Source organism: Temnothorax nylanderi, unplaced genomic scaffold (assembly GCF_030848795.1).
Source record: "Temnothorax nylanderi isolate EJ_2023f unplaced genomic scaffold, tnyl_v1.0 TNYL_tig0028_pilon, whole genome shotgun sequence".
In the NCBI taxonomy this organism is placed as follows: domain Eukaryota; kingdom Metazoa; phylum Arthropoda; class Insecta; order Hymenoptera; family Formicidae; genus Temnothorax; species Temnothorax nylanderi.
Genome location: NW_027249090.1, coordinates 180,064 through 202,646, shown reverse-complemented (window position 1 = coordinate 202,646; position 22,583 = coordinate 180,064). Strand labels below are relative to the sequence as shown.

Here is a 22,583-nt window from a genome sequence, read left to right as displayed (position 1 = left end):
GCCAATCAGTTTACTGAAGAAGAAGCGTGAAGGTGTACTTAAACGTCGTCGCATTTTCTCGAACGTGTCCCTAAATCTGAAATGGGACTTCATTAGCGCTGCCGCTGCAAATAGTTCGGATAGCTGGTTAAGCTGGTGCTGGCGAGGATTGCCGAGAAAGCGGAGCTGTCTGCTGTCAATGAGCCGACCATGACTGACTGGTATCAAGCGAAAATCCTGCGTCTGTGCGAATTGAACAATGTCGAGGACAAGAAGGACGTTCTCACGGACATCAAGATTAAATTCGGCGCCTTGAATAACCGGGACGCCGAGCAGGTCGCCCGTACCTTGGACTACGGGCCGTTCTATTCGCAGCTAACCTCGAACGACAGGTACGATGACGTTGATGACAAGCGAGATTTTCGCGATTTTCATGGACGATAATTCATGCAAAAAAAAAGAGAAAGTCGAGTTAGGCTCTTTTCACAGGACATGTTTATTGGACATTACTGAAGAAATGATTACAATTTCATTGTCATAAATATAGTTTCACCAGAATTGTTCAATAATGAGCGTTTGATTTTTGCGATTTTTATAGACAATAATTCATGCATACACATATACATATATATTGTTTATAGAAAAAAAAAACAGAACACCAAGAGAAAGTCGAGTTACACTCTTTTCATAGGACATGTTTATTAGACATTACTGGAGAAATGATTACAATTTCGTTGTCATAAATATAGTTAAGTAAAAAATTTTCTAATAAAGCGTGGCTCCCTCTGGATTGTATCTTCCACTAACTCCTGCTTTGTTGAAAAACAGAATAAAGGGGAGCGCAAGTTAAAAGACGTTCCAATTGGCCAATATCCAATAAATCTACACCATTGACAATGAAATTACATCATTTCTTTAGCAATGTCTAATAAACGTATCTTATAAAAATCAAGAACATAACTCGATTCTTTCTTAGTATTCTGCTTTTTCATGAACAGTGTAGTGTATAATCTGCGATTTGTAGTTCATGTAAGCTTTAATTATTTATTTCCATTTAACTGTAGAACGTTATTTCAATATCAATACACGTTAAGTATCTACATTGTGACAATCAAAAAGTTGCTGAAATTAAATAGTCATTATTTTGTAGTAAATGGATACGAATGAAAGATGAATAATCTTTCTCTGTTAGACTGATAAAAATGATGGGTTTTTTTTCACAGAATAGCATTCTCAATTCATTTCTATCTGTTTAGTAGAAAATAATATTTATTTAGCTTCAGCAACTTCTCGATTGTTACGTTGTATGTGTAAACAACAATAGTCCTATCCGTATAACATTTTGAAATTCTTATTTTATGATTATTCAAACTAATTTAAGATGCGACTGCTTTTACTCATAGAATATAGTGCAAAACTTTGCTTTTTGTATTAATTATGCAATATAATGCTTCTGAAATTTGCTACCAAGAACGAAAAGAATACCGCTTTTCTTTTTTTTTACAGAGAAGTCGTAGAGCAGATATGCGATATTCTGACAATTTTGTTCAGCATACTGGAACCTGGGGAAATCTATCAGAAATATTTAGTCCAAGTATCCGCTTTAATAACCAATCCACATACTTGCGTGAGATTGCTTGGGCTGGGTGAATTTCTGCGTACGGCCTTGCATCCGCAAAAGATATTTCAGTTGCTCGCAGACACCACCCTTCTGATTTCAATTATAAACAGAATCGGCGATAACGACTTGAATGTCGCCGAATGCGCGATGAGCATAGTGAAGAAGATTGGAGAAAATCCAAATGGCCTGCGCATTCTGTATAAGGGCGAGCTCCTGAGAACGTTCGCCCGGCTGTTGCAGAACGATACCATTAGCTTTCGCGTTTACGAAGTAATTGTGGACATTGCCAAAACGTCTCAAGAGGCTCTGGAGGTATCGGCCGAATCGGGCTTTTTGAACAGTTTAATCAACATACTGGAGAACGAGGATATACTGCTTCAATTGAATGCCTTGGAGATATTAACTCAATTGGCCATGTTCGAGGAGGGTCTAAGTTACCTGGAGCAACAGGACGTTCTGAACAAGCTAGTTCAGAAAATAGCACAGGTCGACGAGAATCCCTTGTCGAATCTTTTGATCCCCGGATTGATGAAGTTCTTCGGTAACGTCGCGCGTCACTGGCCCAACGAGTTATTCTCCAGATATCCCATGATAATCTCCGCGCTTTTCGACGTGATAGACAGCGGGGATCAGAATATTCTGGGTCCTGCGTTGGATACCTTGGGTTTTGTGTCCGCGAGCATTGAAGGCAAGTACGCGTTGCAAGCCCTGGGAGATGCGATGCCGAGCGCTCTTAAGAAAATCGCCGAGATAGTACAGAAAATGCCCACTCCTCTGAGAATTCGCGGCTTGAATAATCTCGCCCTTATACTCGAGGTCAAGAGAGCCGACCAGGACAACAGAATTTTATCCCTAACGAAGCTGTGGTTTGATTCGCTGTGCGACGATCCGTTGGGTATGATCGTGGAGATATGCAGACAACCGTTCGCTGATATCAGACAGGCCGGTTTGGAGGTGCTGGCCGTTATTAGTTCACAAGTATGGGGACAAGAATACATATCCGTGTATCCTGGTTTAGTAGAGTTCCTATTAGACAGAAATATCGAATCGTTCAAAGAGTGTAAAAATGCAAAATACGAAGTCGTGAAACGTTTGTCTCAAGCGGAGCGAGATATATTCGACGCTGATACTATCCAGAAATTCAAGCGGTTCGTTCACGAAGGCCCATACTTTGTCGAGGTTAATACGGAAGTCGCGATAGAGGGTGCTTCGTAAAGGGGAGAATAATTTTTCACATTAATATTTAATATTAATGTTAAAGATTATGTTACGCATAACATGATAACATAAACAACTTCAGTGAGAGATAGAAATAAATATTTATTTTTTCTTTTATTCGTAAAAAAGAAGATATTGATTACCACTGCTTTTACCACAGAAGGTTGATCTTTGTTCTCGCATTTAGTACAAATAAGCCAACGTTATTGAAGTACGTTATTGAAGTACTTAGGCTGCGTTCCGATATTCACTGCAAGTACTGAAAATCTATAGTTTACGTAACGTACACTATACATTTTCAGTACTGACAGTGAATATCGGAACGCAGTCTCTTTCGGAGCAGTTCTCTTCATTAACGAAACATTATTGATATTGGAATTTATATACAAAGAGAAATAATTTATTTTATATCTAACGATACACAAAAAAATCTACATTGTTACGTTATATTCGAAACAAATCAAATAAATGGTATTAAAATACATACATATATGTAGTAATGTTCGCGATATTTTATCATTAATCTTCGCAGATCTTTACGAAATTTATACATAACGTGTAAATAAGATCGTATAAATAATTGTACGGGTGTATGATGTGCGTTAAATATACTTTAATCTCTATTGTATGCGTTTTCGCTTTTTCGGTGAGACAATCTTCAGCATACTGACCACCGGCGCTTCAAAGGCGACTGACACTACAAACGACAACGCGTACGACAGCACTAGCTGCCCCAGAAATGTTATCATCTGAAAAAATAAAGTGTTTTGTGACAATCCGCTGTTAGTTAATTAAAGTTCTTCTCTCTTCGGCCATAAAACTTACCATTACATCCTTCCCTAGATGAAACGGAGAGTCTAGATTCATAGCGGTTAGACGAATCACAAGCGGATGAACTAGATAAGAGCAGTAAGTCACTCTGCTGAACGGGTATAAGAGCGGCCACGATAGAATCTTATTTACATATCCTGAAACAGTACCGGTTTAATAGCCCAGTGTAGTCCAATTGATTAGTCTAATGTTTATTACAATTAATCTAATAATTTATCAATGCATATGTATTTCTTACCACCGTAGCCAGTACTACACGCTATTACGATCCACGCTAGACCTAGTGCCCACGCACTGTGGCTCAAGGATGAATACGCCGCTGCGGTAACGGGTGTAAGTTCCGCCTCGTATAAACCATAAAGCAAACTCAAGAGACACGCAGAGGACAAGAGCCACCCCACGACGACGGTAGTCTAGAAATGAGATAACGTTTAAAATCTTTTTCTGAGTAATAGAAACTAACAATTTAATTTTTTTATCAAAGAGGAATGTTCGAAGACGACATAAAGAGACAACTTCTAAGAGACGTTCCAATCTTTCAAACGTTAAGTTTTTTTTGAGATAGTTGAATTTTTCTTGATATTGATCGTACCTTAGACATTTTTACTTTGCAATCAGTCTTGAAGAGAAAGTAGCCGACGGTCATGCCGATCAGATAAGGGCCCAATCTCGTCCACGGCTTGTCGTAGATCTTGTCGAAGAGGGCCAACGGATCGTCCAGGCTCGGCATGTGATTATTAACTAGGGCGATGTAGCCGGTGGTTACCCATGAGCTTACTAACAGAGTGACTAACGCGAAAGCTGCGATTTTGAAGTGATTTGTAGCCAGTATCAGAATCACTCCGCCCACGATATAGAACTGCGTATCGTCCGCTAAGTACCAACTCCAAAGCATACACTGCAATATCATGGTGTAAGTTTACCTCTTCGTTTGATGGAAATAGAATAAAATTTGAAAATCTCCAAAAGGGGGCGAATTAAGAGGAGATTAAATTGGAATTAGAAAGATTAATAGCATGAAATTTGTACTTTATAATTATTTTTATAAAATATTGCATTATATTTTATATTACAAAAAAAAAATTAATTATTGTGGAACCAACATTCGAAAAGTTTTGAAGATTATGAATCCTATTATAGGGAATGTATACAAATAAAATAATACGCACCATTTGGTCGACGGGAAACCACGTATTGATATAGAGTAAATTCCTCCACCAATAATTGGGACAATTATAATGATCTGCCGTGGGAGGCTCGAAAACGGAATTCGTATAGAAATGCTTCATCGAGATCTCGACTACACCTAGTACGAACATATACGGCGTGGTGAGCCTACAAAATCGATACATAAGAAGCCCGATGAATTTTAAGGTGCCTGCGGCAAAGCCTCGCGTGCCCTGCGTGAGTCTCTTCAGGTCTCCCTTGGCGTTGGTTCTAAAATATAGAAAGGCCACGAGCAAACCGCCCATGAAGAAAAATGTATCGACGCTGAAAGCTCCGTTCGTGATGGTCTGGAAGAGGAATCGCTTCTCCACCACTTTGCGATATTCCATGTTGTCCGAGTATTTAAAAACGATAATGCAGGTGTGCCCGAGGATGATCCAGGCCATCGATATCGCTCTAAGCCCGTGCACGGTGCTGATTGTGTCTCTGCCCACGTTACGATCGCAGATGACCCTCAAATTAGCGGGAACGGAGAAAGAAAGCAGAAGTTCCTCGAAGGTACCTGCAAAAATTGAAAGGTTTATTGTATCGCGAATATATTAATTAAAAAAAGAACATAAGAGTCTACTTCAGTAGTCATATAATTCTAATCTAATCAGGAGAGAAATGATCTTATAATTAATTTCCATTCTACTCTTTCTGCTTTGGTCTAATCATTTAATTTTTATATGAGATTATGACAATCACTTAATTTTTATAATCGGGAATTAGAAAAGAGAATAATAGAATATGGATATATTATAAATAATCATTTTTACATTTTTACTTTAAGTTAATCTCTATATTAAATTCAGTCAATACGTTAAAAATAGGGAACAGAGGAAAATCTAATTTCGTTTATTTTTATACAGAATAATTGTTAAATATTTATGTTCGCAAACTAGATATCTCTTGCGATTCAATTTATAATTTGTCTGTTTTTTACGGGGATGATATTTTCACTTCAGGGATACTTAACGAGTAATACATAAAAATTTAACGTACTAAGCTGTTGCTCCTCTTTGGTAGACGCTCGCAAATCATTCTCGAGACTGTTGTTATTGTTAATCGACTGCATGCCGTTGCTACTAGAATCTGCCACTGGAACAGGAAGGTAGACCTTACCTTGAACAGCTGCGGAATACAATAATAAATCGTGTGACTACTTTTTTACCGTCCTTGTCTTGTCTTGATAGTCTGTAAGTGATAGTCGTGCATTATATTAGTCTGTATTTTTTACGTACGAGATGCTCATCGCTACGTTAGTCGCTTTTTAAAATTACAGCATTTTTCAGAGTTATTACAGTACGAGTTAGTACCATGACAGTGAATTAGCAGTAACTTTCTTCCTCAGTACAAAACAGTTATTATATTGCTGAAAGCAAGACTACGTTTTACGTTTCGTCTTATAATTTATTCGTCTTATTTAATTCGTCAAACTTGATTCTTATTTCCGTCATTTTTGCGCAATTTTCAGTTTACACGATGTCTTAGAGATTTCTCACACTTTTTTCTACCTATGTATGATTCCTTATATATATTTCTTTTCGGGAATAGATTTTTCTTTAATAAAGATATCGATATACTACTAATAATATTTCCATATTATATGAACTAAACTCCATGCACGTGTATATTAATAACAAACCTTATTCAATTTTAAATGCATAGTGCTTTAAAGAAATTTTAGTTGAAAATTTATAAAGAGTTATAAAGAAATGTTCAATATTTTTAATACCTCAAAAACTAAAGATAAAAACGGTTACTTAAACACATTTTCTCAACTGAAAACAAATTTTCACTAAAAAAATTCAATTTTAAGTAGATTAAAAGACCTATGCATAAAAAACTGCATAAACAATCTACAATATTTCTTTATAAATAATAGAAAATAAATCTCCATTGTTTTAATATATTGACATTATCTCGCTTCATGTGACACAAATGATAGCAGATTAACAAACGATCAAAAAATTCTTGGGCATGAACATTGACTCCTTTACCATTTATGACCTTGCGATCACCATTAGTGAGATGATCAAGTTTCCCATGCTTTTCCAAATCGTAGATTGCATTTCTCTTGCGGACTAGCTTTCTCGACAGATGATATTCATACCCGGTACCGAGAATCATCAGTATCAAGACCACCACGCTGACACCGCTGAAACATATTGAATTCTGGTTTTTACGTCTGCTCGCTTGTGCATATTTAATTAGTAACTAAAAAGATATTAATTGTAGTCTTCGAATACATAACAATATTAATAAAAACAATATATGTATATATAAATATATATTTATAAGTTCTTTTTGTTTTTGCAAAATATGATTCGTCTTTCGTGATAATCAAATAGGCAAGTGCACTTTGCAAGTAGTCAAGCGTCTTTTTTCGTATATTATACAATTTTATACTTACGATAAAACCCAGAAAATCGGATCTGTGTACATGTCATATGAGTTATGCTGATCTCTGACTTTTTCAATCGTTGAATGCTTTGCTGCAAATTCGCTTGCGGCGAGTTTCCCGATCACGACGACGTCGGAGGCGGTGCATGAGAACGGCAGGCAAACGCCCAGGTGAATCAGTCTTGTCTGAAGCAAGAATAATGTTTGTAGGTTGTTGCATTCAAAACTTTGCGTAAAATAATATGCAATATAAAAAAATTTTTTTTTTTTCAAAAGCGCAAAATTCTCTGAGACGAGATCCTTCCTTAAAAATAAACAATAAAGAGAATTTGGCGAAAAGCAAATGCATGTTATATTTACAATAAGACTTCGACTTTGATATATTTAAAAACAGTTATGAAGACATTTAGTTATGAAAAATATTCTTTTTATAATATCGTCTCCTTTTTTTTGCTAAGTTTCTATGAAAACTTTACATTTATAAAGAAGGGAATTTTTTGTATCTCATATTTAGACCAGAGTAGATAATTATTTTTACATTTCTTTATTCAATGTTCAATATTGTTAATATATTATTTATACTTCTTAATATAATAATTTTATGTAAGCGATGGTATTTCATAAATTTTCTTCATATATATTTACGAAATAGAAAATAAATATAAAATAAATTAAAATAGAGAATGTTCAAGATGTTTTCATTCAGTTATACATATAAATTTGCATATCGATGATACTTACTGGTGTATAAGATACATTTATAGAAAGTTTTAGCATATAGAATCCCAATTGAAAAGGCATTTCGACGGAGTCCGTTTGAGTCCAAACGCTGGTTCCGCTAATACCCGTATTGATTTTTTTTCGTGACTCCGTATGAATTTCTTCGAATGTAGTAACTTTGGAATCTTTTACGTGTTGTTTTGAATACGAATGGTGCGATGGGTTCTTTCCGATATAATCGCATTCGGTGGCTGACCCCGTAAAATAAGAATTACCCCAGAAAAATCCGTTGGTGAATCTACCGGATGCATCGTCAACTGAAAAAAAGAAGGAATTCATCATCAGCGAATGTGTAACAATGTTAGATTGTAACATATATCTTATATTTTAAATTTAAAAAAAACTTAGAAATTTTTTTTGCTTTAAATTTAAGTAAATTATATATTATATATTGCAATGGATAAGAATTAAAAGCTTTTAAAAAATAGGTCCTCGCTTATCGAGAATGACGGAACTTCTAAAACAACATAACTATAAATAGCAAATCGCACTAATAAAAATGTTTGTAACAAAAAATTTTTATTACGTTTTCTCCGAGGAAAGATGTTAGAAAAGGCCAAAGTTGATCAAAAGGATCAACGGACGCAAGGATGAAGAGTCAGTTTGGATTAAAAGTTTTATTGCGCATTGCATCGGCAATGTTTTTCCGATTGAGGAAAGGAAAGGAAAGAAAGACTCAGGAAACTTTTAAAGCTACTGTACAACAAGGCGGAAGTCGTATGTTTTATAGGGACTAACTATTTGCCAATAGAGAAAGATTTTTGGAAAGGCTTTCGGAGCATTAGAAATCTTCAAGTCCCGAGATGAAAGTTGCGCGGCGCGTGAAAGTTGTAAGAAGGAAACATTGCGCTATAGATGATACCGATGATACGATATATAAATAATAAGCAATACACCGTGACGGAATGCTGCGGCACGTAACATCGTTCATAAATTAGCCAGCACCATTGGCCGGTTATTATCTAATATGAAATTAGTAATCTTAATTACTTTAAATACCGGGTGCGTAATTTCTACCTGATTAAATAACCGGGCTGCGTAATCGTCCGTGAGCACACGCGAGCTTTTTTTCGCGAGTGATGCAACGAAGTATCCTTGTTTTACTTATCGTGGACAACGTAACGCAACTCGGCGCGATCGTCATCGGGAAGGCGCGAAGACGGCGGAGGCTTACGTTCGGACGGAGTGGCTTCAACGAAGCATATGTACTTTCTATTCAGGAAGTAAAAGATATTATCTAACCGTCGGTACTGCGGCGGATTTACGAGTTTGTATTACATAGGTCTCGGCTCGATCGCGATCCCATTACGTCACTTCGCGGGGCTGCATGCTTGCGGCTGCAGCTGCGGTCGGCGTCATCGTGTCGTGTTTTTCGCGTCCGCGAGAGTCGTTCCGGATACCTATCAGTATTTTGTCTCGTCTCTCACTTCCCGGCTTTCGGCTCGGTAAAATTTTACGATGTAACACAGTGTAATGTCATGTTTTGGTAATTGGCTCTTTCGAATCTCGTTTGCCGCAAGGACTGAGTAACGAGAAATAATTTTAATTATTTATAATGATAAAAGAAGAATGACGAACAATAAAAAGACAACTAAGAAATTATTTTCAATTTAAAACAACCTTATAGTTCATTGATTGTACTTTTTTGTTTCCCCGAGGAGTGCTATTTATAAAATTACTTTTTTTTTTTTAAGAACGATATGAGGCTTGTGATATCGGAAATTGGGTATTGTGTGTACGTGTGTATCTTTTTAATTTTATTTATAATATTATAATATAATTTCTTCTCTCTCCTATTCTATAGATTGGTACAATTAAAGTACTACTAGTATAAAGCTTCAATATTAATTTAAGAAAACAATTTATTTTTATTAATTGGAACAATAATTACACAATTTTTTTAAAAAGTGTAAAAATTAATAAGATGAGAATTAATAATTTTTCTTTAAACGTTTCCATTTTACAATTAGCAGGCTAGGTTTTAATTTTATAGTCATATATTCTACAATGCCTGCCATTCTTCAGAAAAAAATTTGCTAGGAAATATTTATCTTTACTAAAGTTGTGTATAATTTTACAATAAAAAACTTTAAATTCTTATGAAAGAAAACAAAGAAATAGTGAAAATAAAAGGGAAATTGGGAAGATTTCATATCTCTTTCAATCTTCGATTTCAATATATACACAGTAAAAAATTTTGTGTCAATGGAAGTCCACTCTCAATTTTGTGTTAAAATAACTCATTTATCGTGTTATTTTTGACATTTAGAAATGTTATATCGACATTTATAACATTTCTAAATGTCAAAAATAACACGATAAATGAGTTATTTTAACACAAAATTGAGAGTGGACTTCCATTGACACAAAATTTTTTACTGTGTAAGCTTTCACTTACCGATCATTAACATTCACTACTTATCGTTTGATCGTGACACAATGCGGATTCATATTGTCCTTAGCATGACAATAATTTTGCATCGTGGTTCAGTTTCATTGCGGAACATTCTAAAGTCAAGCTCAGGCTCGCCTTGCAGTTCGATTTATTTCCGTACAAAACATAAATGTGCAATGTTACATTTGAATCATTTGATCTTATAAAATCTTGGAGAAAATCATGGTAATGCTATTTTATATTTTATTCATTGTCCGTGCAGCGGATAATGAATATGAATAATCGCAATATCTACGAATTGCTGTAATAATTGTAAAACGAACGATTTGTAAAACGAAACTTATAAAATATCAGGCAAGATACAAATTCGACATTATGATATCTAAAAACTAGAAGAATTAGTCTTATGGTCTTGAAAATATTATAATATGTTTACTTATTACAATTTACCATTCCATGTGTGCTTCACAACAATATCTTGACTAATTGTTTTAAATTCTCAATATTAATATATTCACGAATACAATGAATTCTCGAATTACTAAATGATATTTACTTTAATTATATCTCGCTGAGAGTTTCAGATAATCGTTAATCATTCGAGTTTATTGATGGGCTTACAGTAAGTTTCATAAACAGGAAGGAAAAGGCCAACCATTTACACAGTAAATGCAATATATGTGTCGACGCTCGAGCATTGAAAGCTGCAAAAGAAAGTGAACGTGCGAAGATAATGACATTGCACTTTCTGCCCTACATGTTTCTCTGAAGCAGAATTTTAGGAGATATTTTAAAAGTCAGAATTCTCTCATTGCACAATTTATCGTTCTCCGAATTTAAAAGGCTACAATATTTCATATTTTTGCAATATATCACCACTGATACTATTAATAGGTAATTGCGTAATAAGAAATCAAAGTCGTGCTTGGTTGTGACATAAGTTCGTATACCAGTTAACGTTCGTGAATGTGGCAACAGAAATTATTTCGGGTACAAGAATTCAATTCAAACGATGATGCCTCTAGAATCATTATAAGTTAAGTGATATAATCGCGACCGACAAACTTGTTGTTGGAATGCATAGAATGTTCAATTGTATACACATTTTTATTTAAACTTTACAATAATTATAATAATTAATAACAATAGTAGTTTGGTAATCATTTAGTAATAGTCGGTAATAATAATATTTAATTAAGAATCATATTTAATATTAAGTATAAAAAACGTATGTAAAACATTTTACTCAACCGAAATATATTTAGCTTTTCTGCATTTTCTGATGCGTCTTAGTTATTGCAAACTTTTATCTTTCGATGGTGTGTGTGTGTGTGTGTTTGTGTGTTTGTCATAACTATATGTAACGGAGAAAGTGATTCAGAAGGAGAAACGCGTTTGCATATCTGATTGGTATGATAAATGTTGTAATCTCTATCGGCATTGGCAATTAATATTAACACCGTTTGACATTGGATTACATTTTTATATTGACAGAGGTTGCGCTAAGGATTTCAAGTAGGCGTCCTTGATTGCTAATTTGAAAAGAAAGCACGCAAGTTCTTTGTTTCATGCAACGTTCTGGTGAAAGTGTTTCCATTCTATTTGATCGAAATTCAGAAGGATATTACAGGCATCTGGAATTTTAATTTTGAGTAAAAATTCGTCTATTTCGATAATTTAAAATCTTCTTGACCTTTCCATAGAGAATATACCCTCTCCTGCTTCTTCTCCTTAGACATAATTATAACTACTTGCGTAACGAGTCATTCTCACGGTGAGTGCCAAATAAATTTTTTTATAGCTATTCGTACGGAATATTGCAACAGATTTTAAATGGCCATAGGCGACATTTTAGAAACTAGTTTAATGGTTTATGGTAATGTTCTCCTTCTAATTACAAGTCACAAGATGAAACTGACTGTTCTTATTCGAGCATATTAATTCTTAATAGGAATATTGGTGAAATCTAGGACAAAATGTATGATGCAAAAATATTCAATAAGATCAACGTTTTTTTGACATTACCGTCAACTATTAAAAATAAAGTTTCATTAATTCTCGTGTCTTTTTAAATAAGAAACAAACTCCTAGTTTATCTTGTAACGTGTTGAAATTTTGGTAAGCTCATCGAGAGCTACATAGAAGACATTTCGTTTGTATTATTAATTAGAAATTAGACAAAAATACGAGAGAAAAATTTGCAGAAGAGAAAATAGAGTAAATGGTTTCTCCCTCTTTAGTCGCATAACTTTATCTTTTACGATTGTTTTTACACAGCGGGATATTGGATTTGGCATTCGCGAGCGCGATAAAAGCGGAGACGCGGATTGTAAAACATGCGCGCCGAAGAGATGCGGTAACTTTCTTTTTCTGACATACGCAGAAATGTAATAATCTCGACACATGAAAGTGAAACGCGATCCGTTTCTAATGCACAATGCCTCAGCTGTCATTTATAGTTGTTCTATCGCAACAATAGATTAGTACATTTCAAAGTGAACCCACAATTGTCGTTGGTAAAACAATCGATCGCATAACGATTGACTCTTCTGTTTGTTGTCAATTGGGCAGTTCGATCAAACGCATAGAATTATTTTTTTGAAAAATTAGGATACCGAGAAAACCTAAAAATTTTCCTTTATATCGGAGGAATGAGTAAACGGCATAGAAATTTTGATAAGTTTTTACGTGTAGAATGTATTTCATCTTTCTTCAAAGCTCTATGGTTAATAAAGCCATTATATAAATAATGTAAAAAGGCTTTACATTATTTATAATGTGAGCTAACGTATCGCTTAATAAGGCATAATAAGGCTAAAGTGATATAATATGCAGTTATATCACTTTACATCTACATACCTAATGTATTTAAAAGATTACACTGTTTAAAAGTTAAGTATATATTATCCAATTTAATCAACATCCAGTTATGCGATGACTTAATTTCTTCGTAATGCGTAATTATCAGCATGCAGCCTATCACGCAACATTTACGTGCCCTCTAATTAAATAAATTATACTTTTTCACGAGAAATTACTGAAATTAGAAAAACAAACTTTTACCGGTTTCCCCCTCGTTTTTGCCCCCTTTTTTCAATCGTATTTTCCAATAATTGCTACAAAGGTGATGTAAATTGCTACCGTGGACGTGTGAAATAAAATAAGACTGCGATAAACTACGCGGGAGGTACGGACAACTGTCCCGTTTAACGACATTATTGAGATCGGTATCGTTCGACTGGTAGCAGCTAATTTCACTTAATTTTACCGTCAATCACTGTCGGCTGTAGATCCGTGATTAATGTCTTGCCTATATACACATAGCGTAATATTGTAACACACAGAAATTACTTCATCAGCTTTAACCAGCACGCATACTAGAATAACGGGAACAAGTTTGTATATTTGAAGGATAATTCGCGGATGATAAATTAATTTTCTCCGTTGTTCTTTCCAGTTCTAGCTTTGGAAACCAAAATGTCAATTATGTTTCCAAAAACTTTTAACTAGAGTGTAGTTGACCAAGTATCCTTATAGTTTTATATATAATTTTGGGCCATTAAAATGCGCTCCATTTAACTGTAAATGTAATATTCGCGTCGAAGAATGCGAGTCATCGCATGTGATAGATTTTACGAATACTTGTGCGTAACCACGACGGTCAAATAAATAGGATGTTACGGGGAACAGGTCGTCTGGCCCGTAATATAGAAACGCATTTCCGCGAAAGCGAAAGCTCACGATTTCATCCCCAGCCACCGTCACTGCTGTCATGTAATTCTTCCCCTTTTCAAATAGTATAATTTCGATAATTGCAATGCCGATTTGGGCTCGCCACTTTCTAATCGCTCGAGTGGGATCTCCGTCTTTGCAACTCGATTGTAAAACGTGTATATACTTGCATATATACACTCGGCGTGTATAATTTCGTTTATCTAATCACTTAGAGAGATCATTTTACGTAACTTGGATGGATCTTGTGATCGGCGCCTTTCAAGGACACGTGCACACGCGGAAAGAGTGGTTTTGCTGAATATCTAAAAATTTAACTGGCTATACAAATCTGAAAATAATTTTGTTGCATCATCGAAATAGTTATAGTAGGTCGCAGAAGTATGATGATAATGCTGTAAAAAATTTTGACATTTTAGCAATCAGTTTGAGTGTTCTACATAATTATTTTGATGGTGCAACAAAATTATTTTCTGCAGATCTGTATCTAGCTAAATTTTTAGATATTTCAGCAAAACCGTGTGGAATAATCAAGATCTGACGACTGTTAACTTTCTTCTTGCCATATTATAATTTTTAGCCTCCATCGAGGCCAATAATCGAATAATCAAATCAAGAAAGTGTTTACTCTATCAAGCTTTATGCGATATTCAAAATCTTCCAACAAAAATCCTTTAAAGTATATTTCACAATATACATATTTCACAATTTGTACAAACCAATAAACAATGCAATAATTCAACGATAATAAATTATACATTTTATGGAATCCAAAGCTTAATATAGGTATATTACTTCGGCATAAAATAAAATTTTGTAAATACAAAAACTTGAAATACTTAGAAAACAAAATACTTGGATTTTACATTTTTACGAACATTTTTGTCTCCGCAAATAAAATTATATACCTATTTTAAAAATTGCAAAGCTTAATATTGTATATTATTGTATATAGAATAAAATAAAAAAAATGTTCTAATAATTATAAAAACTTGAAGTACTCTAAAAAATTATATTACTTGGGCTTTATATTTTGTTTTCTAAGTATTTCAAGTTTTTGTATTTACAAAATTTTATTTTATGGTAGAGTAATATTTATTAACAGAGAAGTATATGTATTTGTTTCGCCAATAATTAATAAACGAAGTATACACATGTGTATGTATACACACATATACTACACAAGCATCTTCACGGATATTTTTGTCTCCACGAATAAACAAGATGTGTGTAACTCGATGATAAATCAATGATAATATAAAATGTACATTTTAAGGAGTACAAAAAACTTAATAAATATTACTGGCTGAGGTAATATTTTTCGCAATAAATTTAATAATTTAATTTAATAAAAATGAGATGCTTATATGTAAGTATCAAAGATTAATCATTTTAGAAACGACCAAAATCCATGGTCGAAAAAGTCTTGACGATTAATCTGACCAAAATCAATGGTCGAATTGTCACGACATTAGCCAAACGTTGTCGAATATAAAAATAGAGTCTTTCTCGTTTATTAATTATTGGCGAAACAAATACATATACTTTTCTGTTAATAAATATTACTCTACCATAAAATAAAATTTTATACTTTTTCCTTTGTCATTACACAAATTTGATGTACTTTAAAAATAAAATACTTAGGTTTTACTACATCAAGCATTTTCATGGACATTTTTGTCTCAGCATCTCGTTTTTCGTATAATAACGTGCATTATTTGTCAACAGATTTTGATTCGTAATGGTATAGAAACTAGGAAGTGACATTTTCCAGGTATACAATAGAATAGCGCGGCCGACGCGCGAGGAAATAACACGTTTGTACGTCGAAAGAGCGATGACGTTCGGGACAAATGGCCCTTCAGGCATCGCTGCATCGTGACGATAATGCTTTCCTTCGACAATGTTCTCTCGGTACAACGGCGCCTTTCACCTTTCCTCGCGCACGAAGTTCGCGAAATTCGCGAATACCGCAACGGTGATACAGGTTGCGGAGGGTGAAAGTAGCGGCCGGTTAAGGAGAATGCTTTCCGGTCGAGGAGCGTTGCTTCAAGGTGGACTCAGACCAAGCTGGCAAGGACGAACGGGTAAACGATCGCGATGAATATGAGCGAGCGTAATGAACTCTTTTCTTCCGATATATACCAAAGAGATAATTAAATGTCATTCATCGATGTAAATTTGGGCCTCGTATTCGCAGCGTCATCCACGCTCAATGAAATTCGTTTATTTGTGTTTGTTCGCGTTCTTCGTTGAATTTTCTTTCATAAACACGATATGATCGTCGACGATCACCGAAAGAGAAAGAGAGCGCATCGATTGAAGCTCATGTGCTAATTTGCAAAAATCGTGCGTTCTGCGGTGTGCGGTATGCGCGATCTGCGCAAAATACTTCTATTCTCTATTTTGTTTTATTTTCGCGACTCGTCGACTTTTGCAATAACTTTCCCTAAAATCGTTGGTATTTCGTTATCACGAGAACGAAACGCGAGAAGGTAAACCCTGACCCACTTAAGACCTCTACCTGAACGACAGATGGCAGGTTTAAATTCCTCTTAAGTTCCTTGTCCGTGAAGAAATTCCAGAGACAGAAGACAAATTTATTTAGATTGAATAATCTAAATCTAGATAAAGTTTCAAGTGCACATTTAACAATGCCAAAATAATCACGTGCAATTAGCGATATAATATGTGTCTTGCCTTAAATATAGAATAGACGATTTCTTTTAGATAAATATAAACTTCATGTAAAAGCTCATGAAAATTCAATTAAAGCATCTCATTTGCATCATTCGAATATACTGACATTTTAATATATTCGTGATAGGCAAATATTTAAATTTAATTGAATATTTGAATATATCTCAATATTTATCGACATCAACCATTCTATTTGACCTGAATAATATTTACATTAAAATATATTGCAATTTCTAAAAATACTTGGCATTATTTTTGGTATATCTGCAAATTTTATTTTACTGTTTGTAATGCATATACAAGATTAAACTTGTAATTAATAAATACTCGTATGTATGTGATTCCTAATCGAACTATCGCCTTTTGACTTTCGCCGCAATACTTTCAGATGGCATAACAACTTGAAGAAAAACACGTAACAACTGATCGTAGGTTTCGCATATCAAGAAAATTCCGCAATATTTAAACCATTTTTTTGAAACTTATTTTAATACTATTTCAATCATGCTAGTTTTTAAACGCCTGAAAATTTCTTCTTAAATTTTGTTACAATCTACGATCAAATTTTGGACTATTGAAAAATATAAAGGACGTTCTTTCAATAGTGTTTTTTTATAGAAAATAATATTGCTATAAGAAAATACATAATTAATATATATACGCATCCTTTGTTCTAGAAAAACATTTACTGATACTGATATTCGAGTAGATCAGATCAAAATAAAAAATCGAGCGATGGAATCGAGTAAGATATTCTTAAGACTTTTTCGTTTGCAAAAAAAAACCACAATTGCGATCTGCAAGGCAACGCGCGTTCGGCGAGCTTGCGAAAAATACCGAATTGCTCGAGGAAAGTGAAGCGTCGAGAAGGCGTGACTCGCTAAACGGAGTCGCGTCGACTGTTTCACGTGAAGAGCCGACACGTTTGATCGGCTCTTTCTTGTGTCGCTAAAAGTGAAACCTCGCGACGAAAGTAGGCAGACCGGGAAGGAAACCGGAAAGCAGACGTTGTTTAGTGAGAATGTTCCTGTGGCTGGTTCGTCGCAACGTGACGTCGTCGGCGTGTCCCATTTCTTCCGACGCGACGCGACGCGATGCGGACCGGACAGCGCCGAGAACGGAGCGCTTCTCGGAGCTCGAGAGCTACCGGCTTAAAAAAAAATCTTAACGGTAAATTTTTCAGGAAACCCGAAATCGATATTTACCCGGGGAAAGTTACGAAGCGCGCCGTAATTTGGTAACTTCGTCGCGCTCGTGGTCCACGCGCGACGACGGAGCTCTCAAATTAGGAACCCGCAAAATTAAAATCGGAGACTCTATCATTACAATAAACGGCGGACAATTTCGAGACCTACGCCGCTAAAAAGCACTTTTCGCTCCCACAGTCGCGCGTGATGCAACTGGAAGGGATTCGAATAACTCGCATCTCTCGCCGAATGATTTAGCACGATTATCTGCAGCGCAATGTAACGTAGAAAGCTGCATGCGGGAGAAAGTTGTGATGCATAGGAAGTTACATATACACGTGGTACAAAACCGTTCGATACGAGACACAGATCGCGATGTAATCAGATCAAAAATTAAACGTCTTACGCCTAGCGTAACGTAATTTATTATAATACGTAAAGTAATAATGTAGGTGTTATTAAATACTTTCTATGACGCAAAAATGGATATAACAATTACGTAACGCATCGTGGGGCATCGATTGCGTTAAATTATAAAATACAAGCTTGTAATTCAAATTGTAGTAATTCATAATAATTCAAGAAGACAAAGAACAAGGATCTACGTGAATGGAACGTTAATGTATATATCTATTAACTTCTTCAATGTATGTATATTTCATTGTTGACGAAGTTAGTTGCAATGAAGATGCATTAGAAACAACTTCTTGCGCAGACAACTTGTTTCAGGAACGAAGAGAATCCTGTTTTTCCTGCAGTAAAAAAGGGATGAAGGTCATCCTCTTCGTTCCATTTCGTTCGAAGCATTAGAGCAAAGTACAATCCAAGTACAACTGTTTCAAGGTAGCGTATACATTACAATTTAAACATTAATACAATTTATCAAAGAGCTAATAATTCGATAAATCCATAAATATAATTTACGTTAATTAATAATTTCACAAACTATTGATTTAAAAAATATAATGGAAATAATTAGAGAAGTTATCGACAATATTTTTACAATTACCATAAATAAACTGCATTAAATCAATCGGCAAAAATTTTATCAGAGAGAGAAAGAGAGAGAATTGTATATAAGTTTCTCAAAATTCTGAAAAATTCTGAAGAATTTTTAAAAAGAATTACGATTCATCATGAATATGTTTATTAGTTGCTAATGTCGCTATAAGTAGTATCTCGTAAACTTTCTATAAAAGTAATAAAGTTTTACGAACTTATAAAAGATACATATATAGACACAATTTCACAAAGATTTACATATAAGAAAGACAAGATTAAGTGACGTTAATCTACTGTTAATATATATTTAAATAATATAAACAATAAATATATAATATAAAAATATAAGTTTATTTATATAATATATATTATTATATTTATTATAATAATATATATAATATTATATATTATTTATGTGTTATACATGCATGTATACACCTTGAATAAATTATTATGTATTATAAATAAATTATAAAAATTATCTTTGTAAATTATTTTAATATTATTTTGTTTATTTCTTTCTGATGTCATTGCGTTTATAAATACAAAACTTCGTTATGCACGGTAACACTTGAAATATGTAATATTTACTGTTTATACGCTGAGACTCAATTTTTACAGGAATCTTAATTTATTTAAAAAAAAAGATGTTTTTTTCTCACTTACAAGAAGGAGATGCACTAATCAGCTTTTAAAAATTTTAAATTGGGACTTAAATAATCACAATAAAATTAATTAATTGAACGATAAAATAATAATAAACAAATGGAGGAATTGAGCTTACTTTTAAGAGCCCACAATTCTTCATTCTTCAGAGCATCGACGTACATCGTAATGTCTTTGCCGCATTGTACTCCGACGGGGTATTTCCCTTCGACCCAATTCTTGACTAAATTACGCGCACTAAAAACATCCAGCATGTCCGACAGGCTGGTCCAATTTCTTTCGACCACATTAATCGTCGTTGGCAAGCTTCGTACTCGGAGAATCGGTTCCTCTGTGACGTTGCTCAGGATGTCGGTAGATATCTCTTCGGCGTGTACGCAGATCGCGGAAAATATGAGTAGAATTACGAACGGCAGATGCATTGTGCGCCGCATGTTTATCTCATAAATGTTCACAGAAAAGATTTATCACGATGTATTTAGCGTTTACGGAAGATTTCAACGAGATTCACTGGATCCACATAGTCGACGGTTTGGACAGATCTTTGGGGGTCGATTTATCAGGGTCAGCGAGAGAATTTTCTCTTTTTCTGACGGTCGATTCCTCTTGATTCGCTGACAAAAAAAAAACTCACAAAATACTTCGGCGGATCTTTGCGCAAATGAAACAGCGATTCCCTGTCAAGATGCTCGTGACATTGCTAGAAATGTCATTAATTTGTCGTGAACTTGCGTATTTGCTTCAGCATTTAGATGATTGGATCCTCACGTTGATCACGTTATTCGTCGATTCACCGTTATTTTAACGGTACGATGTTATATGGATATTTGCATCTCTATTTCTGAGTTGCCTGTCGGAGAATCCTGATAATGCGACTTTTTCAAACTCATATTAACTTCGAGACGTGGATGTTGTCGCATCCGCCCTCAGGAAGAAGGGGAAGAATAATGAACACGGCGAAGATGATCGGCTATGCGCGTTGTTCAGATAGATCCTTCTATCCTGCTGGATGACCACGAATCAACTGTATCGTACGAGTCGGTGTTGTGGTCCGACCAACGGTTCTGAAATGTTCTCGCGGTATTATAATGAAGATGATGGTGGGGCGTGTCTCCCTGCGGAGTGAAAATCGAAAACCTTTAGAGCGGTCGGTGTCGGTGCGCGCGAGGCGATTCAGGCGACGCGACGTCGAGCTCATCGACACGTGCTCGCGTGCGTTCTAGTCATTTAACGAAAGAGGAGACTTTTCTTAGTTCAATTCAGACTAATTTCACTTATTCTCGGAATAATTGAATAGCGTAAGCCGCTTTTGTGTACGAATCCTCGTTAAAAAGAACGACGTCTCTGATTAATTAAAGAATCCACAATTGAAATTCATAATTTTATGATCTTGAGACGTGTGGAATTCAATTTAAATCTATAATCGTTGAAATGCTGAAGGCGGAGCTCAACCAAAATTTCCGACAGAACAAGATACTTTATTTCTTATACAATCTCATGTAAAAATCGAACACTTAAAAATCAACCATCTTATATTTTGAAACATTCGCTTTGAAAGGAATTAATTCTGCATTCATAAGTTTATATGTCTGTCGTTTATGATATTCGAGAATTATACATGTGTATTAATGAAATTTCTGGAAATTGCGCATCAATGCTATACGTTTAAGCGTAAGAGCAGCGTTGCACAACAAACACAACTATAATTCCGGTCTCACGTATAGCATTAGCCGGTAAAAGAAACGTCGTTCTTTAGTTCGACAAATTTATGAAATTAGTATCGCATATCAGTTTAGATTAAAATATCTCGACGGATATAAAAGCTGCTTCTTTTTGATAAACGTAAGTGATACACGTAACAGCGGAGAACAAAAATTTAATTATTTCAACGTGCTTAGACAATACGATGCGGCATTATTCCAAGACAAAAAAAAAGTGATAAGAAATTATATCTATTTATTAAATTAATCGCCCGAAGATATTTTTAATTAACAATTAAGAATTGATTCACAAGAACTGTTTCTCTGTTTGTTTCAATTAGCAATAAAGTAGCTGGCGCTAAAATAATCTAAACGGAGAACAAGATGCAGCTGTTTCGGATTATGAATTGCAAAACTTTCAGCGTCGCTTCGCATGACTTCGTGTCGGATTAACGACGGAACCTAGAAGTTTCACCGTGAAATTTCATACTATTAGAGAACGTCTTCTCTTTCTATCTTACTAATTCTTTGACAAACTGTTATTGGCTGTTCAGTCATGCCGAAACTTCTTTTTTCTCTTACGGGGCTCTTTGATGATAGCCTGCTCGTCGCTCGTAATGTCGTAAAAGCAAAATAAAAGAAAAGCAAATTCAGTGTTGTGAAAAAAAAAATCGTTGTTCCCTTTTAGGCATTTAAAGCAACATTAGTACAGGGTATTTAGATGTTCGATCATCTTTTTGCTGAAGCAATTTCCAAAAATAACTTTGCATACTTAATGTCTATGACAAAATTCTAGAATGCTTTCTACTTCATAAATATTTCAATTTACAAATATGTTACATAAATGTAGAAAACGTTTAGCATTATTTATGAAGAAGAGAAAATAACAGTAGTCTATTGCGTTTTCTACGCAAGGATACACATTGAAAGATAAAGAAATTAAACTATGTGTATTGTAATGGATAATTTGCTTGTTCAAGCGATACGATTCGGAATACTTTATACACGCTTTATAAAAAGAGATTATTTATACAGTCTGTTTCCGTTACGTTTCATTTATAATCTTTGAGAAACACGTTGCATATTTAACATTCTTAATATAGTATGCTATTCATACAATTTCTTTAAAATATTAACAAGTATAACTTTTTCGTAAACAA

At 34.6% G+C, this 22,583-nt stretch overlaps 2 protein-coding genes across 2 annotated transcripts; one reads left to right on the top strand and one right to left on the bottom strand.

Moving 5' to 3' along the window:
• Positions 1–189: 189 nt before the first annotated feature.
• LOC139770228 (26S proteasome non-ATPase regulatory subunit 5) lies at positions 190–3,594 on the top strand. Its single transcript, XM_071702024.1, has 2 exons — positions 190–371; positions 1,486–3,594. The coding sequence occupies exons 1-2, from the start codon at positions 190–192 to the stop codon at positions 2,813–2,815; spliced, it is 1,512 nt and encodes a 503-aa protein (XP_071558125.1). The 3' UTR covers positions 2,816–3,594.
• On the bottom strand, positions 2,901–22,432 carry LOC139770223 (nose resistant to fluoxetine protein 6). The gene is made up of 10 exons (XM_071702001.1): positions 19,842–22,432; positions 8,003–8,298; positions 7,272–7,447; positions 6,859–7,016; positions 5,861–5,956; positions 4,819–5,378; positions 4,242–4,547; positions 3,888–4,062; positions 3,644–3,786; positions 2,901–3,567 (listed from the first exon to the last, which is right to left on the bottom strand). Exons 1-10 carry the CDS (start codon positions 20,155–20,157, stop codon positions 3,439–3,441), a joined length of 2,355 nt encoding a protein of 784 aa, XP_071558102.1. The 5' UTR covers positions 20,158–22,432; the 3' UTR covers positions 2,901–3,438.
• Between the last annotated feature and the right edge of the window lie 151 nt (positions 22,433–22,583).

Bases quoted from the DNA above. Each gene is read 5' to 3' on its own strand.
- LOC139770228 (XM_071702024.1), top strand. From the start codon at position 190: ATGACTGACTGGTATCAAGCGAAAATCCTGCGTCTGTGCGAATTGAAC. The intron at 372-1,485 runs GTACGATGACGT...TTTTTTTTACAG, and splicing joins CAGCTAACCTCGAACGACAG to AGAAGTCGTAGAGCAGATAT.
- LOC139770223 (XM_071702001.1), bottom strand. From the start codon at position 20,157: ATGCGGCGCACAATGCATCTGCCGTTCGTAATTCTACTCATATTTTCC. The intron at 5,957-6,858 runs GTAAAGGAGTCA...TTCCTGTTCCAG, and splicing joins TGATCGCAAGGTCATAAATG to TGGCAGATTCTAGTAGCAAC. The intron at 3,568-3,643 runs GTAAGTTTTATG...TTATTTTTTCAG, and splicing joins ATCTAGGGAAGGATGTAATG to ATGATAACATTTCTGGGGCA.